The sequence below is a fragment of the Coregonus clupeaformis genome, chromosome 1 (genome assembly GCF_020615455.1).
Source record: "Coregonus clupeaformis isolate EN_2021a chromosome 1, ASM2061545v1, whole genome shotgun sequence".
Taxonomy (NCBI): Eukaryota; Metazoa; Chordata; class Actinopteri; order Salmoniformes; family Salmonidae; genus Coregonus; species Coregonus clupeaformis.
In genome coordinates this window covers 14,107,565-14,127,670 of record NC_059192.1, presented here as the reverse complement: position 1 = coordinate 14,127,670, position 20,106 = coordinate 14,107,565, and the positions used below count along the sequence as shown (strand labels likewise).

Sequence of the window (20,106 nt, the reverse complement as noted above, 5' to 3'; positions counted from 1 at the left end):
CGGATATTCATCACCATTTACATTTGGTTTACCAAGAGTTGGGGACATGATGTTCCGGGACCAACCATACACAAAAATGTATGCACGCATGACTGTAAATCGCTTTGGATAAAAGCGTCTGCTAAATGGCATATTATTATTATATTATAGATAGTATAATTGCATAATTTATTCTCACGTGTTGAGAGGAGGAGGCATCCAGCCAGGGTCGAGGTTAACAAGTTCCTCCTGTTCTGCCACATGTCTCTGGGTCTGTCCCAAGCCTGCATGTTCCACCATCTGCGCAGACTTTTCACTTATCCCTAAAAGTTTTTGATGCCAGAATACATGCAGGATCAAAGGTTCTGTGGTGGAATGTGAGGTCACTTAATATGTCACAGAACAGATACTGTGTACGTTTGATTGATGAACAGGGAGCTGCAAACGACTTGACTGAACTATGCAACTGAACAACAGCTGGATGTGTGTGACTTAAAGGTAAGAACCTTAATATTGCTCCATCTTAGAAACTGTGTGGGAAATTCTGTTTAAAAATATATATATGTTTTCGATGGTTTTTACTCTGTGTATTCATTCCCATTGATTGTTTTTGAAACATTTGTAGCGACGCAGCCAGCAACCTTTGATGTTCAAGTTGCCTAGTGGAGCTTTCACCGATGCTGATGAGAACGAAAGGTATTCTATCAGAAGAACAAAATGTTACAAAGTCTCCAAAAAGGTTTATTCTGCTGAACAGTCGCATGCTTACTGATTCACATGTATTGTATTATATAAACTGTAGATTCTTGCAGTCTTAGATAACAAAGGAACTTCTTGGCTCAACATGTTTTACACATGTTTCACCGCTGCACGTTTTTGAGAACTGTTGCATTTCCTCAGGAATAAATGTGGTGAACAATTCTGTACTCATTCCACTTTAAGATGAAAGGCTAACTGGTTTTCAAGAGAACGTGCATGTAATTAACGAGACGTAAACGTAGGCCATTTTCATTACGGACCCAGTCCACATTGTCGATAGTTTAGCCGCGTGACCCATCATATAATGTCAGTCCTCTGTGACCTATCCATTGGACATATTTAGGCTATATTGTGCTAGATGTGCTTGCGTGGTCTGGTATTTTCTGCAGCCTTAATTATACGAGTCTCAAACATATTATTGGATGACATATGTTTTCACGTGATACATACATACAATATTGCATTTTCAGACATCTCCTAAACTTGATATCCTATTCAAAACTTTGCTGACTGTACATGTCTTAAGGTAAACAAACATGACATGAAATTATCGTCTTTTCTGAGCGAATCAGCTAAATTTAGTTGGACAGTTTCTCCACAGTAGGCTATGTAAGACCTAGTTATAGTTTGGATTTCATTAACTCTAAGGGATAACAGATTTTCATCTCTCTGCTGAATAATGTAGCGGTGGCCTTGTTGAACCAGCAGCCTGGTCTCATAGACTAGATGTAACATAGTACACGTAAATTCGGGCTACTCAAATTAGTATGATATGTTATGTTTGGTCTAATGCGAATGTCTAGCAACCCAAAGGTTGACTACTCGAATCTCATCATGGACAACTTTAGCATTTTAGCTCATTAACAACTTAGCAATGACTTACTACTTTTGAGCTACTTTTCAACTACTTAGCATATTAGCTAACCCTTCCCCTAACCTTAACCATTTAACCTAACTCCTAACACTAACCCTAACACCTAGCCTAACTAACATTAGCCACCTAGCTAACATTAGCATTAGCCACCTAGCTAACGTTAGCTTAAACAAATTGGAATGTGTAACATATTGTACAAATTGCAATTCATAACATATTGTACGAATTACAATTCGTAACATACTATAATATTAATTTATTTGTGACATATCATACAAAATGGATGATGGACATCCACAAATTAATACATACTATACGAAATGTAACATATAATACTAATTGGAGTGTCCCGGATTTACATTTACTATCTTAGGTTTACCCCTTTGTCCCATTTGTAACCAGGCGTGTGGCTGACATGGCCTCAGCAGCTGGAACAATTAAACTATGCAATTGGCCTTTTTGGAGTCAGATAATTACTTTATATCCTCCACATTCTTAGTTTAAAAAGTTAATTATTTATTTACTTTCCATACAAAGATATCATAGGTATAGTGTGTTTGGTATCACACTGAAATACTGATTTAAAGGAAAATACCACTCCAAAACTATCTTTTGGTATTTTGTTCATTAGTCCATTGTTGATACAGTCCCAAAATGTTTTGCATGTCAGCTGACATTCATCAATCAAAACATGATTTCTGTTTGTTGCTACATGCTTGAGTAAATTTCAGAGAATTGGTTTTAAACTAATGGAGGGTAGCAAAGTCAAGTGGCCAATGGAACCAAAGCTGCAGAGATGTTTTTCTATGGAAAGTGTTTTAGGGCAGCACATGGCACAGGCTCAGAGAGGTCACAACAGCAGACGGCAGCCAAGGTCTGAAGTTAATATTGTAATTTCCCTGAGTTATCCCTGACACCCTGGCAGTAAACACTTCCTCTCATGGAATCCTACGTCAATATCCCTGTCGCCTCACTGTGCTGCTTGGGCCGGGGGAGTAAAGTATTTCAACATGCAGCAGTGACTAGTCTTGTTTGTAGGCTGAGTCCTCAACAAATGCTGAATGGGCTGGACACGTTTCAGACCCAGACCCAGAGAAGATGTTTGAGGTATTTTGTTGATGCCTGTTAATGATTCCGATCCTCCTTTCGACTTATTCATAGAGTCTTAGCTAGTATCTTTGCTTCTCCCTGTGTTCTACAACAGTGTAACTGAAGTGAACTGAACAGCCTCTTCAACAACCAGTGCAATCCCATACTGGGTGTGACTGTGTGAGGCTGTCTGTCTGCGAGGTGTCCCTGGGTCTTGGCTGAGAACAGGAGAAAAACAGAGGGAACAGAAAAAAGATCTGAGCATGGTTCATGCTGCGGCTATGGCTCAGGGGAAGAAGAGACCAACGGTCCCCCCTCCTGATGGGGGCTGGGGCTGGATGATCGTGGCCGGCTGCTTCTTGGTCACTGTCTGCACACGTGCCGTCACTAGGTAAGTCTGGCAGGAGGAGAGGGTCATGGAGGTCCCCTGGCTGGGTCCTGACCCAACTCTGAGAACTGTGGAGTGATAAGCCTGTGTGTTTATTTTACAGTATAATTGGGCGTCCCATCAAATCAGTCTATTAGCAATTTTATTACATGTTTGAGAACAGTTAGGTTTGTGGGACACATTATCATTTCAAACAAAATTCAACAATCATTTTAACCAAACTTGATGCAGGCTATCCATCCATTCTATAATGGTGGGCTATATATTTAATAAAGTGTGTGAATTGAAGGGTACTAAAAAATACGTATTATCATCTTACACAGAAACATTGTACATCCTTTTAAATACATCTGACAATTATTTTCAAACAACACGGTTATGGTACAATACATTTTCTATTACATATGATGAAATGTTTATTATATATGATGTGGGACTGGAAAAGAATGCTCAGAACATAAGAACGTTATTAACCATTTCCCATACTTTTCAAATAACGGAACAGTATAGATCACTTTCGTGTTCGATTCTGTTCCTCTAGTAATGTTGTTATTTTCCGGTTCTGTTTCCTGAACCGGTTCCAAACCCTGCATGTAATATAGGTCAACTCTATATATAATGCAACTGACTGAGTATGACTTGAGAACAAGACTGATTGAAGTGACAAGAGCTATCTTCTGTTTCTGATATCACACTCTCCAGTTCAGGTTACACTGGGTGCCTGGTAAACAACCTGCAGGTCAGAAGCAGGTCTTCAGTATAGGACTAAAGTGAAGCTTTAGGGGGGGGGGGGTTTAAGCTAACATATGGACTTATTTTATGATAGTCATACCAAGGATCATTGAGTTATTTTGAATTTTAAGAGGAAGTTTGTTCTGAAGTGTCTGTCCTATATCTGAGAGTCATAAGAAAGATCAAGAAACTATACAGTTGAAGTCGGAAGTTTACATACACTTAGGTTGGAGTCATTAAAACTCGTTTTTCAACCACTCCACAAATTTCTTCTTAACAAACTATAGTTTTTGCAAGTCGGTTAAGACATCTACTTTGTGCATGACACAAGTCATTTTTACAACAATTGTTTACAGACAGATTATTTCACTGTATCACAATTCCAGTGGGTCAGAGGTTTACATACACTAAGTTGACTGTGCCTTTAAACAGCTTGGAAAATTCCAGAAAATGATGTCATGGCTTTAGAAGCTTCTGATAGGCTAATTGACATAATTTGAGTCAATTGGAGGTGTACCTGTGGATGTATTTCAAGGCCTACCTTCATACTCAGTGCCTCTTTGCTTGACATCATGGGAAAATCAAATGAAATCAGCCAAGACCTCAGAAGACATCCACAAGTCTGGTTCATCCTTGGGAGCAATTTCCAAACGTCTGGTTCATCTGTACAAACAATAGTATGCAGGTATAAACACCATGGGACTACGCAGCTGTCATACCGCTCAGAAAGGAGACGCGTTCTGTCTCCTAGAGATGAACGTACATTGGTACGAAAAGTGCAAATCAATCCCAGAACAACAGCAAAGGACCTTGTGAAGATGGAGGAAACAGGTACAAAAGTATCTATATCCACAGTAAAACGAGTCCTATATCGACATAACCTGAAAGGCCGCTCAGCAAGGAAGAAGCCACTGCTCAAAAACCGCCATAAAAAAGCCAGACTACGGTTTGCAACTGCACATGGGGACAAAGATCGTACTTTTTGGAGAAATGTCCTCTGGTCTGATGAAACAAAAATATAACTGTTTGGCCATAATGACCATCGTTATGTTTGGAGGAAAAATGCAAGCCGAAGAATACCATCCGAACCGTGAAGCACGGGGGTGGCAGCATCATGCTGTGGGGGTGCTTTGCTGCAGGAGGGACTGGTGCGCCTCACAAAATAGATGGCATCATGAGAAAGGAAAATTATGTGGATATATTGAAGCAACATCTCAAGACATCAGTCAGGAAGTTAAAGCTTGGTCGCAAATGTGTCTTCCAAATGGACAATGACCCCAAGCATACTTCCAAATTTGTGGCAAAATGGCTTAAGGACAACAAAGTCAAGGTATTGGAGTGGCCATCACAAAGCCCAATCCTATAGAAAATTTGTGGGCAGAACTGAAAAAGCGTGTGCGAGCAAGGAGGCCTACGAACCTGACTCAGTTACACCAGCTCTGTCAGGAGGAATGGGCCAAAATTCACCCAACTTATTGTGGGAAGCTTGTGGAAGGCTCCCCGAAACGTTTGACCCAAGTTAAACAATTTAAAGGCAATGCTACCAAATACTAATTGAGTGTATGTAAACTTCTGACCCACTGGGAATGTGATGAAAGAAATAAAAGCTTTCTACTATTATTCTGACATTTCACAATCTTAAAATAAAGTAATGATCCTAACTGACCTAAGACAGGGAATTTTTACTAGGATTAAATGTCAGGAATTTTGAAAAACTGAGTTTAAATTTATTTGGCTAAGGTGTATGTAAACTTCTGACTATAGATTCTTTCTTTTTTTTCTTCTTATTTTATGTATTTATTTCCTTATTTTAGGCACTAAACTATCTTAAATCTTAAATCCCATTCCGTACTAGTGTGTATTGGGTATATTTTGTGAAATTGTTAGATATTACTTGTTAGATATTACTGCACTGTCGGAGCTAGAAGCACAAGCATTTCGCTACACCCGCTATAACATCTGCTAAACACGTGTATGTGACAAATAAAATTTGATTTGAAAATATATACTTCCATAAAAAATTTTAACTGGTACAGTGGACCTTCTGACGAGTCTTTTGAGGCTTCCTAAGGCAAAACGGAGAGTCTCAGCTTTCCTTAGAGGGGTCATATTAGTGTGTAGCCCAAACTGTTCGGACGCTACAGACAGAAGTTGGCAGAAGAGGCTGTACCAACTTCAGAAGAGTCTTCTGAAACTTGTGGGCGTCCAAACCGTTCGGACGCTACAGACGTTTTCGTGAGAGGACCGGTTTTCGGGATGTCTCATGGTCCGACAAACACGCTCTAGTCCTGCCTCCTTTCACCGCAGATGCGGAAGGGCAATATTGGCCGATGCGGTGGATTGAGACGCAGCTAAATAAACACAAATCTCTAGTTTAAACAGCCAGATTTTTAGAAAACAATCAAACAAGGAAGAGCATGTTTGGAATGTCACGCCAACATTATTCAATCATTTTCAACCAGCCTTTTCCTGGTCGCTGATGGTTGTAAACTGATAATGCCTGCTCAGAACGTCACCTTGAGCCTTTACTCTATTGCACATTGTGACTCTGCCAGAGATAATCTAAAGTAGTAATTGGTCAGAATTGGAAGGAATGGGGGAAATTCCACCAAGAGTTTGAGAGTAACCCAAGGTAATAAATCTGGGCAGTGAACTCCTGATCCTCTGCTTTCTCGATATGCATCAGTGATCCCAAGGTTCTTTGAGGTCTAGTGAGTGAGTTTAAAACCCTAAAACAGCTGTAGCGGACAGCGTGCGTATACAGGTTTTTGTGTGTGCGTGTGTGAGGAAACAGCAGGCTGACGGAGGCCTGCCGTGTGATAGGTCCCCCATGTGCGTTCTCTGGCCAGTGCTGGAGAGGACATGAAGATCAGATGGCCATCACATTCACACTGAGGGATTTGTCCCTTATCGTCTGCCTGGTGCTAGTCCTGTACAGTTTGTACAGGTGCAGCCATGCTGCAGACTCGGACGGAGGAGCTTGTGGCTCATTAACCCCCAAGCAGGCGTTCTTCCCACACGTCCCAGGCTTTTTACAGCTCTCCCCTCAGCTCCATGATTACACAATTCATTACGGTTGCATCACTCCCTCTGACCACTCAGGTCATCACCATGTCTAGCTGGAGAAGAGTAATTAGATAATTGAAGAAACCTCAGTGTGTTCCGAGAACGTTTGCTGTATACACTCAGAAGTGTGTGTGTGTGTGTGTGTGTGTGTGTGCGTCACAGGAGGTTGGTGGCACCTTAATTAGGGAGAACGGGCTCATGGTAATGACTGGAGCGGAATCAGTGGAATGTTATTAAATACATCAAACACATGGTTTCCAGGTGTTTGATGCCATTCCATTTGCTTTGTTCCAGCCATTATTATGAGCCGTTCTCCGCTCAGCAGCCTCCTGTGGTGTGTGTGCACCATTGTAACAAATTTGTGTCGAATAAACCACTAGGAAAAATATACCTATTTGAAATATGCAAGATGGTTCTTATTTGTCATGATTTCTCTTCATCTTGAGCCTTTTCTTGTGTTCCAGATGCATCTCCATCTTCTTTGTGGAGTTCCAGATGCACTTTGGAGCGGACTATTCAGGGACAGCCTGGATCCACAGTCTGGTGGACTGCACCACTATGCTGTGTGGTAAGTCATCATGGCCCTCAGTCAAGTGCTGCTTCATCAACAGTGATCTGGTTTCACGCTGGGCCTGGCACTGGCTTGCAACGCGTGGTCTAGACAGGTTGCTCAATGCCAAGGGTAGTCATGAAATGGATTTGGTCCATTGGATGTAAACATATAAGCTGTAAAAGGACAAAGGAGAAGTTAACTCAGTTTGACAACTAAGACAACTAGGTTTGATATTTGGTGCATAATTTCCCTTCCAATTAGGACACATGATGACGACAATGTAATGTAAATGTGCTTTTTACAATCACACAGCAAAGTTACAGTATGCTTCAGTTGATAAAGTCACAAGCCGCTGACTGGCAGTGCCCTTGCAACTCAGCCAACCCATCGGTCAGTTTTTGCTGCTTCTCTTAGATTGGGATGTGCCCCTGTTTGACCCCTTTACATAAGAAAGTAGTGATGTTTTGGTTATTTTAGTTAGTTCCACCCAACCGTCTGGGATACACTACTTTCTCTCATCTCCACCATGGACATGTTGATTGCCCTTTAAAAACCTTTTTGGTTGAAGGCATAGGATTGTTCCTTGTTAGTTGGTACACATTAGTGCAGTAGTATTTAAGAACAAAGTACTGACAATCCCTTGTCTGACTAAAGTAGACGTTAGAGAGAGGGGTTTGCTTCTTTCCCTGTCGATTTAGCGCTTGAGAGAACAATGTTAGCAACACACAGACGTTAGCGACACACAGAGAACATCTTGAAATACCAAAACAGTGTCACAACACCATGACCCAACACAGAGGGAGTTTGTTTATTTTGCTTGCGCCCGGTGAAATGTGACACTATGATAGAGACGGTAAAAGCATGTAAAAATAGACCCTTATGCTGACTCGTAGCAGCCTTTATCAAGGCTGACTTAGGTAACCTGTTTAGGCAGGCGTATGCCAAGGCCAGTCAGCATTGGTCACAGAGGACTGCTGCGGATCACAAATCCCTCATGGTCTTGTATTAACTCACAGTATCAATGGTCCAAAGTGACAAAAATTTAAGTAAATGTTAACTTGCAACTATTTAATATGTGTTGAAACTAGCAGTGGGGTATCTTTCTGGAGCTTAACTTTATGCTGAATTGGTGTTACTCCTTCTGTTCCTGTATCTGCATGTGTTTGTTCATGTCGAGGTGTGAGAGGTTGGTGAAAAGTAAAGAACTGGTTTGTCCTCATATTACCTGTCTTTTGGCAGAAGTTTGTCGGAAATGTTCTAGGGTTAAAACAAATAATAACATACTGTACTGAGTTTTGGACGACTGTGTTCTGGAGACTATGTGCACGGATCCATTAACTCTAGTGGTATGAAACATTATTTTCACAATATGCAATGTACAAATTAGAATAAGAGCGATCAGAGTTAAATCAATTAATTATCCTGCCCACCCAAAAAAACATAATGTGAAAACGCAGAGTTTCAGCCCGAGCCTGATATTCTGAGAAGTGATTAGGGCGGGCCGGGACCGGGCTTAGGTTTGCACAACCTCGTAGGCTATGTGGAAGTTGCTGTGGTGAAACAGAGAGAGAACGTACATCCTATCCCACTCTCTGCTCTGATAGACAGCCTGCAACTCTCTCTCCATCTCTCCAGCGTTGCACTTCAACATTTATCTAAAATGATTTTAATGTGCCTTTTAGTTGTCTTTTTTTCCTGATAGAATTGTTCTGTTATGCTTACATACCGGTATGCAACATTATTTGCGGTTGAATATATGACACATTGTTGGAGGTAGAATGCTGGCCTATAGAGCGCAGGCGGGAACACATCTGCCATTTGATAAGAACAGACAGTAGCCCGCTTAAGCCACAACATTGAAAACCAACTGAAATCTGTTCGGGAACATCAATATTGTCAATATAGTCTACCCTAACCCATCCATACCGTATATGCATAATACTGCAGTCCACAGTCAAAGACGATTAGGCCTACTAGAGTTTGTTTCAGTAGCCTAGACCAATTATTTACTAAAGACCTCTTAAATCTGTGTGCTTTTATGTTTTGTTGCTGTGTGTAATATGTTAAGAACGTTACGGCACAATCATGTTTTGTAATTCAGGCTTGGGCTCATACAATATTTTTTTATGTAAGGCTCTGGTAGGGTTGGGCTTCAATTGTCGGGCCCGATCAAAGCATGGCCTATGGTCATTTTATTTCTCATGTGTTCCGCTACCTCAGAGCCCCCAAGCCACCCCCCTCTCACGAGCAACTGACAGTACTACTGTAGTTCAGCAGACAATCCCATACTAACATGTTTACTTTGTTGTGATTGACAGCTCCTCTAGGCAGCTTCATTGGGAACCATCTGTCGTGCCGCATCGCTGTGATCCTTGGGGGCTTTCTGTCCTCCTTCGGCCTGGTCCTCAGCTCTTTCGCTACCAGCCTGGAGTACCTGTACCTCACCCTGGGGGTCCTCACAGGTGGGTCCCCCCCAATGACAGTGCATTCGGAAAGTATTCAGACCCCTTGTTTATTTTCAATTTACAATCTGTAGAAACAATGAGAATAGAAGGGTTCAGAACTTTTGTGAAACATCACAGTACAGTTGAAAAATGTATGGCAAATAGAAATCCAATATGGATGGTGTTAAGAGATAGATGGGAGGTGTTGAATGGAGCTGAAGGATGGGACTAATAACAACTAACAACAACTAATAACAACAAGATAACTAATGTAAAGCATACTGTGTCCATAATAAGTATATAGGTTATAGGTTGAGTGCTTTTGTGAAAGAGCACAGTTAGAAAGATATGGCATATAGAAGCAAACCGGATGGACATTATGAAAATGATTGGAGAGGTTGAGGGTAGAGGAAGTTCAGGAGTAAAAACAAACAAAATATAATTATTGTAAAATTGACTGTGTCCATAAAATGTATATAGTATGTAAACTTAGCAAAAAAAGAAACGTCCTCTCACTGTCAACTGCGTTTATTTTCAGCAAACTTAACATGTGTAAATATTTATGTGAACATAACAAGATTCAACAACTGAGACATAAACTGAACAAGTTCCACAGACATGTGACTAACATAAATGGAAGAATGTGTCCCTGAACAAAGGGGGGGTCAAAATCAAAAGTAACAGTCAGTATCTGGTGTGGCCACCAGCTGCATTAAGTACTGCAGTGCATCTCCCCCTTGTGGACTGCACCAGATTTGCCAGTTCTTGCTGTGAGATGTTACCCCACTCTTCCAAGACACCTGCAAGTTCCCGTACATTTCTGGGGGGACTGGCCCTAGCCCTCACCCTCCGATCCAACAGGTCCCAGACGTGCTCAATGGGATTGAGATCCGGGCTCTTCGCTGGCCATGGCAGAACACTGACATTCCTGTCTTGCAGGAAATCACGCACAGAATGAGCAGTATGGCTGGTGGCATTGTCATGCTGGAGGGTCATGTCAGGATGAGGAAGGGTACCACATGAGGGAGGAGGATGTCTTCCCTGTAACGCACAGCGTTGAGATTGCCTGCAATGACAACAAGCTCAGTCCGATGATGCTGTGACACGCCCCAGACCATAACGGACCCTCCACCTCCAAATCGATCCCGCTCCATAGTACAGGCCTCGGTGTAACGCTCATTCCTTCGACGATAAACGTAAATCCGTCCATCACCCCTGGTGAGACAAAACCGCGACTCGTCAGTGAAGAGCACTTTTTGCCAGTCCTGTCTGGTCCAGCGACGGTGGGTTTGTGCCCATAGGCGACGTTGTTGCCGGTGATGTCTGGTGAGGACCTGCCTTACAACAGGCCTACAAGCCCTCAGTCCAGCCTCTCTCAGCCTATTGCGGACAGTCTGAGCATTGATGGAGGGATTGTGCGTTCCTGGTGTAACTCGGGCAGTTGTTGTTGCCATCCTGTACCTGTCCCATAGGTGTGATGTTCGGCTGTACCGATCCTGTGCAGGTGTTGTTACACGTGGTCTGCCACTGTGAGGAAGATCAGCTGTCCGTCCTGTCTCCCTGTAGCGCTGTCTTAGGCGTCTCACAGTACGGACATTGCAATTTATTGCCCTGGCCACATCTGCAGTCCTCATGTCTCCTTGCAGCATGCCTAAGGCACGTTCAAGCAGATGAGCAGGGACCCTGGGCATCTTTCTTTTGGTGTTTTTCAGAGTCAGTAGAAAGGCCTCTTTAGTGTCCTAAGTTTTCATAACTGTGACCTTAATTGCCTACTGTCTGTAAGCTGTTAGTGTCTTAGCGACCGTTCCACAGGTGCATGTTCATTTATTGTTTATGGTTCATTGAACAAGCATGGGAAACAGTGTTTAAACCCTTTACAATGAAGATCTGTGAAGTTATTTGGATTTTTATGAATTATCTTTGAAAGACAGGGTCCTGAAAAATTGACGTTTCTTTTTTTGCTGAGTTTATAAGATGGAAGTAGAGGCCTAAGTGTTGTTGTTCACTAGTTTACTCCAATTAGGGAAGGGGTGGTGGGGTTGGAAAGTAATAAAGGGAAATATATATTTTTTAAAGGATATGTAAATGTATGTATATGTATTTATATGTATGTATGTGTATGTATATGTGTGTATATAACAATTACACTGATGGAAGTTACAATCTATCTGGGGCGGCAGGTAGCGTAGTGGGTAAGAGCGTTGTGCTAGTAATCGAAAGGTTGCTGGTTCTAATCCCTGAGCCGACTAGGTGAAAAATCTGTCGATGTGCCCTTAAGCAAGGCACTTAACCCTAATTGCTCCTGTAAGTCGCTCTGGATAAGAGCGTCTGCTAAATGACTTAAATGTAAATGTAAAAATATTAAAGCTGATCTACCCCCCAAAAATATAAAATCAGATCCCTTGAGTTTTTCCACATTTTGTTACGTTACAGCATTATTCTAAAATGGATTCAATTGTTTTTCCCCCCTCATCAATCTACACACAATACCCCATAATGACAAAGCAAAAACAGTTTTTTTTATTCACATTTACATAAGTATTCAGACCCATTACTCAGTACTTTGTTGAAGCACTTTTGGCAGCGATTACAGCCTCAAGACTTCTTGGGTATGATGCTACAAGCTTGGCACACCTGTATTTGAGGAGTTTCTCCCATTCCTCTCTGCAGATCCTCTCAAGCTCTGTCAGGTTGGATGGGGAGCGTCGCTGCACAGCTATTTTCAGGTCTCTCCAGAGATGTTTGATCGGGTTGAAGTCCGGGCTCTGGCTAGGCCACTCAAGGACATTCAGAGACTTGTCCCGAAACCACTCCTGCATTGTCTTGGCTGTGTGCTTAGAATCGTTGTCTTGTTGGAAGGTGAACCATCGCTCCAGTCTCAGGTTCTGAGCACTCTGGAGCAGATTTTCATCTAGGATCTCTCTGTACTTTGCTCCGTACATCTTTCCCTCGATCCTGACTAGTCTCCCAGTCCCTGCCGCTGAAAAACATCCCCAAAGCATGATGCTGCCACCAACATGCTTCACCGTAGGGATGATATTGGCCAGGTGATGAGCGGTGCCTGGTTTCCTCCAGACATGACGCTTGGCATTCAGGCCAAAGAGTTCAATCTTGGTTTCATCAGACCAGAGAATCTTGTTTCTCATGGTCTGAGAGTCCTTTAGGTGCCTTTTGGCAAACTCCATGCGGGCTGTCATGTGCCTTTTACTGAGGAGTGGCTTCCGTCTGACCACTCTACCATAAAGGCCTGATTGGTGGAGTGCTGCAGAGATGGTTGTCCTTCTGGAAGGTTCTCCCATCTCCACAGAGGAACTCTGTAGCTCTATCAGAGTGACCATCGGGTTCTTGGTCACCTCCCTGACCAAGGCCCTTCTCCCCTGATTGCTCAGTTTGGCCGGGCGGCCAGCTCTAGGAAGAGTCTTGGTGGTTCCAAACTTCTTCCATTTAAGAATGATGGAGGCTACTGTGTTCTTGGGGTCCTTCAAAGCTGCATAATTTTTTTTGGTACCCTTCCACAGATATGTGTCTAATTTAATCCATTTTAGAATAAGGCTGTAAGGTAACAAAATGTGAAGGGGTCTGAAGACTTTCCGAATGCACTGTATATATGAATGGACAAAGCCATCAAACATGTGACACCATTCCTTCCTATGTGAAGACTCAATAGCGCATTTGAAGCCAAGGAAGTCGGTTGAGATGGCGTCTCATGTGGGAGATGAATGTAGACATAACATGCGCAGTTTGAGCTAATCCAGGAAGTGATGTTGCAGGCTGGCTCAGTGCTGCCCCCTTAAGACACTTTAAATCCAATGTATTATTATTATTATTATTATTATCATTAAGGCCCCTATAAATCATGCAAATCATGTAATTCAGGGACACTTGGTAGACATACCAAAAACAAAAGGGATGCCGTAGTGTGGCTCATAAAACAACAACAACCTTTTCCTCTTTCGATTTACAGGTATTGGATTTGCCCTCTGCTACACCCCTGCCATAGCCATGGTGGGCTCATATTTCTGTGAGAGGAAAGCCCTGGCGTACGGGATCGCCATGTCAGGCAGTGGCATCGGGACCTTCATCCTGGCCCCTGTCGTCCAGCTGCTCATAGAGCACTACTCATGGCGTGGGGCCCTGCTCATACTGGGGGGCGTTGTTGCCAACCTGTGTGTCTGTGGGGCCCTACTGCGCCCTATCACTCTGAAAGAAGAAGAGGAGGCTCATGGTCCAGTCCCGTTGGACACCGAGTGTGGATATGGGGTGAAAGCTCCGGTGGTGAGCATGTTAGAGGAACCACTGGCGATCAACAACAACAACAACAGCCGCCGCTGCTTCTGCTTCCAGTCCATGCAGGAGTACTGCTTCCTGCTCATGCCTGACTTCCTGATGCTGGCAGTGAGCTTCTTGTTCCTAGCCAGCGGCTGCAGCCTGCCCTTCGTCTACCTGGTTCCGTACGCACTGGATGTGGGCGTGAGCCACCAGCAGGCCGCCATCCTCATGTCCATCCTGGGGGTCATAGACATCGTGGGGAACATCACCTTCGGCTGGCTCGTAGACAGGAGGTAGGCCAAAGTTTGAAAGATTTTTGTTCCATTGAGCATGCCACCACAATAAAGGTATTTTAATTCCCCCTTGCTCTTTAATAGGCCGGCCTTCCTTTATTTCGAATGGAAGACAGGTTTAAAATGTACCTTTATTTGTTGCGTTTAGTCTTTCTTTAGGTCTTCCTCTACAACATTCCTCTTGGAGTTTGTGTGAAAATCAGAAGCTATGCTTTAACATAGATATGGGTCCAGCCTTTTCATATCCAGTTCAGATTCAGAGTGTTTATCAGTCACATTTAGAGTTCAGTCATTTTTTGTAATCTCACCATTTAGTGAACTGTTTCTCACCCAGTTTTACTCTAGCGAAATGGAGCTGTTACCCAATTTTATCTTGAAGATAAAGCTGGTTTCCTCTGTGTTATGATGAGTTTCTGGTATTGAGAAGTTCAAGATGCAAGAATTTACTTAGACATTCTGTGGAGATTTCATACCAAGTATTTATTGAATCACGAGCTCGTGGGTTCATCTAACCAACGGACATAGCTTTGCCCTTCGTCAGTTGAACTAACTTGAACAAAGAAGACACTCTACCTTATACACCCTTTATTACCATCTTCCTGGCATACATCTGGCAAGTCTCCATGGGCACTCCCTGTCTTTGATGTTCATCACTCTTTACCCCAAGTCACTATCCTGTCCATCACTCATGCTATCCTAAACATCACTCATCTACCTTGACATAATGGAATGTAGACTTCATGGCCCCAAACCACTCATCTCTTAACTCTTCCTCTGTCCTCACAATCCTATAACATGACATCATTACACTCTGACAAGCCATTGACAGCTAAGCCGCCGATCATTCAGATGGTCAATATGGACAATCTGTGTTTTTAGACTGATTGTGTCCACAATTTTTCTCACCCCCAGGTGCCTGAAGAAGTATCGTAATGTGTGCTACATGATAGCAGTGGGCATGGAGGGACTGTGCTGCCTCTTTATCCCACTCCTGCGGACGTTCGCCCTGCTGGTGCCTTTCTCTGTGTTTTATGGGTACTTTGATGGCGCCTACGTGGCCCTCATACCTGTGGTGACTTCAGACATTGTGGGGACAAGTAACCTCTCCTCCGCTCTGGGGATTGTCTACTTTCTACATGCCATTCCTTACCTGCTCAGCCCTCCAATAGGAGGTAAGTACTAACCAATTGTAGCACAGGAGGTGGACAAAAGAGATAGCAGTAAATGTCTCCACGTTGTTTGCTGATCGCAAAAGTGGTCTTTATGAAAGCTTTTAGCGGTACAAAAGCCATTGTTATTGCTTCACTAAAAGCTTTGCCAAAGACCACATTTGCAAGCTGTAAACAATGAGTAGACATTGACCTTCTTTCTGGACCTCCCATATTAGGTAGAGCAAGCCTGCTGGTCTCTTTCAACTAATGCAACAGCAAACAATCTCACTTACAGTAACCTTATGTCATTCTAAAGTGACCCACTTATTCAGTCCTGATTCTGAAATGTTTTGTAGTTGTTGACTAAACCTAGTCCTGGACTAAAAACCTATTTCAATGGAGAACTTCCATCTGTGTCTGGAAAACCGCCCTGAAGAGTACACCATTGATGTTTCATTGGTCAATTAATGATCAATGTTGCAAATGTTTACCTATGGATGATAATGTTTTGTCAAGGATGTATCTTGGCATGAACAATACACCATCAATGCTTCATTGCTCAATTAATTACAAATTTTGCAAATGTTCAGGTGACGTTACTTTGAAAAGATTGTTTCATAGATGCACAAATGTTGCATTAAGTGCAGCAATAGTTTGTTAAATTATCCACCAGTGTACTTTTACTGATTAAAAAGGATTCATTATAAATGTATTAACACATGCATTAGTCAGGAAGTCAACAAGACGTACATTTTTGTCTTCCATCCATCAAGTGAATGTTCATACCTCCTTCCTCCTCCTCCCTCTGCAGGCTGGCTGGTTGACACCACAGGCACCTACACGGCCACCTTCTTCCTCAGTGGCTTCGCCCTCATCTCCAGCTCCCTGGTCATCAGCACGGTGACGGGGATACGCCACTGTCGCAGGACCCAAAAGCACAGAAACAAAAATAAAAACACAGACCCCAAACAGGAGCCTTGCCGATCAGACTTCTACACAGCCTCAAGTAAAGATGTGAACCCTTCAGTCAACACAGCAAATTCTTAACATTGGACGCTTTTGGGTAGTTATGCATTTCTTTTGTTGGAATAATAATAATATAATAATAATAATATGCCATTTAGCAGACGCTTTTATCCAAAGCGACTTACAGTCATGCGTGCATACATTTTTTTTTTTTTTTTTGTGTATGGGTGGTCCCGGGGATCGAACCCACTACCTTGGCGTTACAAGCGCCGTGCTCTACCAGCTGAGCTACAGAGGACCACTGATACCAAAGTACATTGAAGATTATGAGAAACGATCATCAATTGGTACTCATAATCTAGCGTGATAGTTCAGGATTGGGAATGACTTTCCTCAGAAAGAGCCATTATACACGGACACTAAATGGAAGGTAAATAATTCTGCCATAACCAGATAAACTTCAGCCAAAATATTGACTTTCTACAAATAATCTCTCTATCATGCCTGTGATGTTATTGCACATTTGATGTGCCTTTCTCTTTCAGGGTTGCCATGACTGCCAATTAAAATGTAACTAAGGAAGTTGATCAATTTGAATATCACTGAAGATTCAGACAGGGTTATAGCGCCTTTCTGTAAGAGATTTTTTCTGAAGACAGTCTTCAGGTTGTTTCGTAATACCTTATATTGACAGGAGAGTGCAGTCATGATCCAAGGCCAGAGTGGGATGGCTCCTTTGTAAAAGTCTATTCACAGCTGCGGGCAGATTTTTCCATGAGCAGATGGTCAGGGAAGCCCAAACAGATATAGTATTTAACAAAAACAGACTCATTTCGAACCTTGATTACATTGGGATATGATCACATATGCCTCTCTATGCGTGGGAATAGTTAAGAACAGATTTCATCAATTAAAATGACTTTCAGCTGATTTCATGGTGATTTTACAATATTTTATGTCCAACAACAATTTTTTTTTTATATATATATATATATATATATATATATATATACACACACTGAAAAAAATATAAACGCAACAGTGTGGGTCCCATGTTTCATCAGCTGAAACAAAAGATCCCAGAAATGTTCCATACACACAAAAAGCTTATTTCTCTCAAATTATTTGCACAAATTTGTTTACATCCCTGTTAGTGAGCATTTCTCCTTTGCCAAGAAAATGTATTAAGAATCTGATTAAACAGCATGATCATTGCTTAGGTGCACCTTGTGCTGGGGACAATAAAATACCACTCTAAAGTATGAAAAATGTGTGCACTCTGGATAAGAGTGGATAAGAGCGTCTGCTAAGCGTCTGCTAAATGACTAAAATGTAAATGTAAAATGTGCAGTTTTGTCACACAACACAAGGCTACAGATGTCTCAAGTTTTGAGGGAGCCTGCAATTGGCATGCTGACTTCAGGAATGTCCACCAGGAGCTGTTGCCAGATAATTGAATGTTCATTTCTCTACCATAAGCCGCCTCCAACTTCGTTTTAGAGAATTTGGCAGTACGTCCAACCAGCCTCACATTCGCTGATGTCAACGTTTGCTGATGTCAACGTTGTGAACAGAGTGCCCCATGGTGATGGTGGGTTTATGGTATGAGCAAGCATAAGGCACAGACAATGGGCACAATTGCATTTTATCGATGGCAATTTGAGGGAAAAAACATACTGTGATGAGATCCTGATGCCCATTCTTTTTAAGGTATCTGTGACCAACAGATGCATATCTGTAGTCCCAGTCATGTGAAATCCATAGATTAGGGCCTAATGAATTGACTGATTTCCTCATATGAGCTGTAACTCAGTAAAATCAATGAAATTGTTGCATGTGGCATTTCTATTTTTGTTCAGTATACGTACACTACCGGTCAAAAGTTTTAGAACACCTACTCATTCAAGGGTTGTTCTTTATTTTTTACTATTTTCTACATTGTAGAATAATAGTGAAGACATCAAAACTATGAAATAACACATGGAATCATGTAGTTACCAAAAAAGTGTTAAACAAATCAAAATATATTTTATATGTGAGATTCTTCAAATAGCCACCCTTTGCCTTGATGACAGCTTTGCACACTCTTGGCATTCTCTCAACCAGCTTCACCTGGAATGCTTTTCCAACAGTCTTGAAGGAGTTCCACATATGCTGAGCACTTGTTGGCTGCTTTTCCCTCACTCTACGGCCCGACTCATCCCAAACCATCTCAATTGGGTTGAGGTCGGGGGATTGTGGAGGCCGGGTCATCTGATGCAGCACTACATCACTCTCTTTCTTGGAAAAATTGCCCTTACACAGCCTGGAGGTGTGTTGGGTCATTGTCCTGTTGAAAAACAAATGATAGTCCCACTAAGCCCAAGCCAGATGGGATGGCGTATCGCTGCAGAATGCTGTGGTAGCCATGCTGGTTAAGTGTGCCTTGAATTCTAAATAAATCACAGACAGTGTCACCAGCAAAGCACCCTACACCATAACGCCACCTCCTTCATGCTTTACGGTGGTAAATACACAAGCTGAGATCATCCATTCACCCACACCGCGTCTCAAAAAGACACAGTGGTTGGAACAGAAAATCTCAAATTTGGACTCCAGACCAAAGGACACATTTGCACCGGTCTAATGTCCATTGCTCGTGTTTCTTGGCCCAAGCAATTCTCTTCTTCTTATTTGTGTCCTTTAGTAGTGGTTTCTTTGCAGCAATTCGACCATGAAGGACTGATTCACAGTCTCCTCTGAACAGTTGATGTTGAGATGTGTCTGTTACTTGAACTCTGTGAAGCATTTATTTGGGCTGCAATTTCTGAGGCTGGTAACTCTAATGAACGTATCCTCTGCAGCAGAGTTAACTCTGGGTCTTCCATTCCTGTTGCGGTCCTCACGAGAGCCAGTTTCATCATAGCGCTTGATGGTTTTTGCGACTGCACTTAAATACATTTTAAAAGTTCTTGAAATGTTGTGTATTGACTGACCTTCATGTCTTAAAGTAATGATGGACTGTCGTTCCTCTTTGCTTATTTGAGCTGGTCTTGCCATAATATGGACTTGGTCTTTTACCAAATAGGGCTATCTTCTGTATACCCTCACACCCGCACCCCCACCCCCACCCCCCACCCCCCTCACCCACCATGTCACAACACAACTGATTGGCTCAAACGCATTAAGAAGGAAATAAATTCCACAAATTAACTTTTAAGAAGGCACACCTGTTAATTGAAATGCATTCCAGGTGACTACTTCATGAAGCTGGTTGAGAGAATGCCAAGAGTGTGCAAAGCTGTCATCAAAGCAAATGGTGGCTATTTGAAGAATCTCAAATATAAAATATTGATGATGATTCCATTTGTGTTATTTCATAGTTTTGATGTCTTTCACTATTATTCTACAATGTAGAAAATAGTTAAAATAAAGAAAAACCCTTGAATGAGTAGGTGTTCTAAAACTTTTGACCGGTAGTGTGTGTGTGTGTATTATATATATATATATATATATATATATATATATATATTATTTCTTTGCTCAGAAAATTTGGGGGCCAAA

At 42.2% G+C, this 20,106-nt stretch overlaps 1 protein-coding gene across 1 annotated transcript; it reads left to right on the top strand.

The window, feature by feature from the left end:
- The first annotated feature begins 230 nt into the window (after positions 1-230).
- Positions 231-16,744, top strand: LOC121582048 (monocarboxylate transporter 12-B-like). Its single transcript, XM_041897564.1, has 8 exons — positions 231-477; positions 605-675; positions 2,817-3,092; positions 7,352-7,455; positions 9,759-9,902; positions 13,849-14,446; positions 15,359-15,618; positions 16,409-16,744. Exons 3-8 carry the CDS (start codon positions 2,965-2,967, stop codon positions 16,642-16,644), a joined length of 1,470 nt encoding a protein of 489 aa, XP_041753498.1. The 5' UTR covers positions 231-477; positions 605-675; positions 2,817-2,964; the 3' UTR covers positions 16,645-16,744.
- The last annotated feature ends 3,362 nt before the right edge of the window (positions 16,745-20,106 follow it).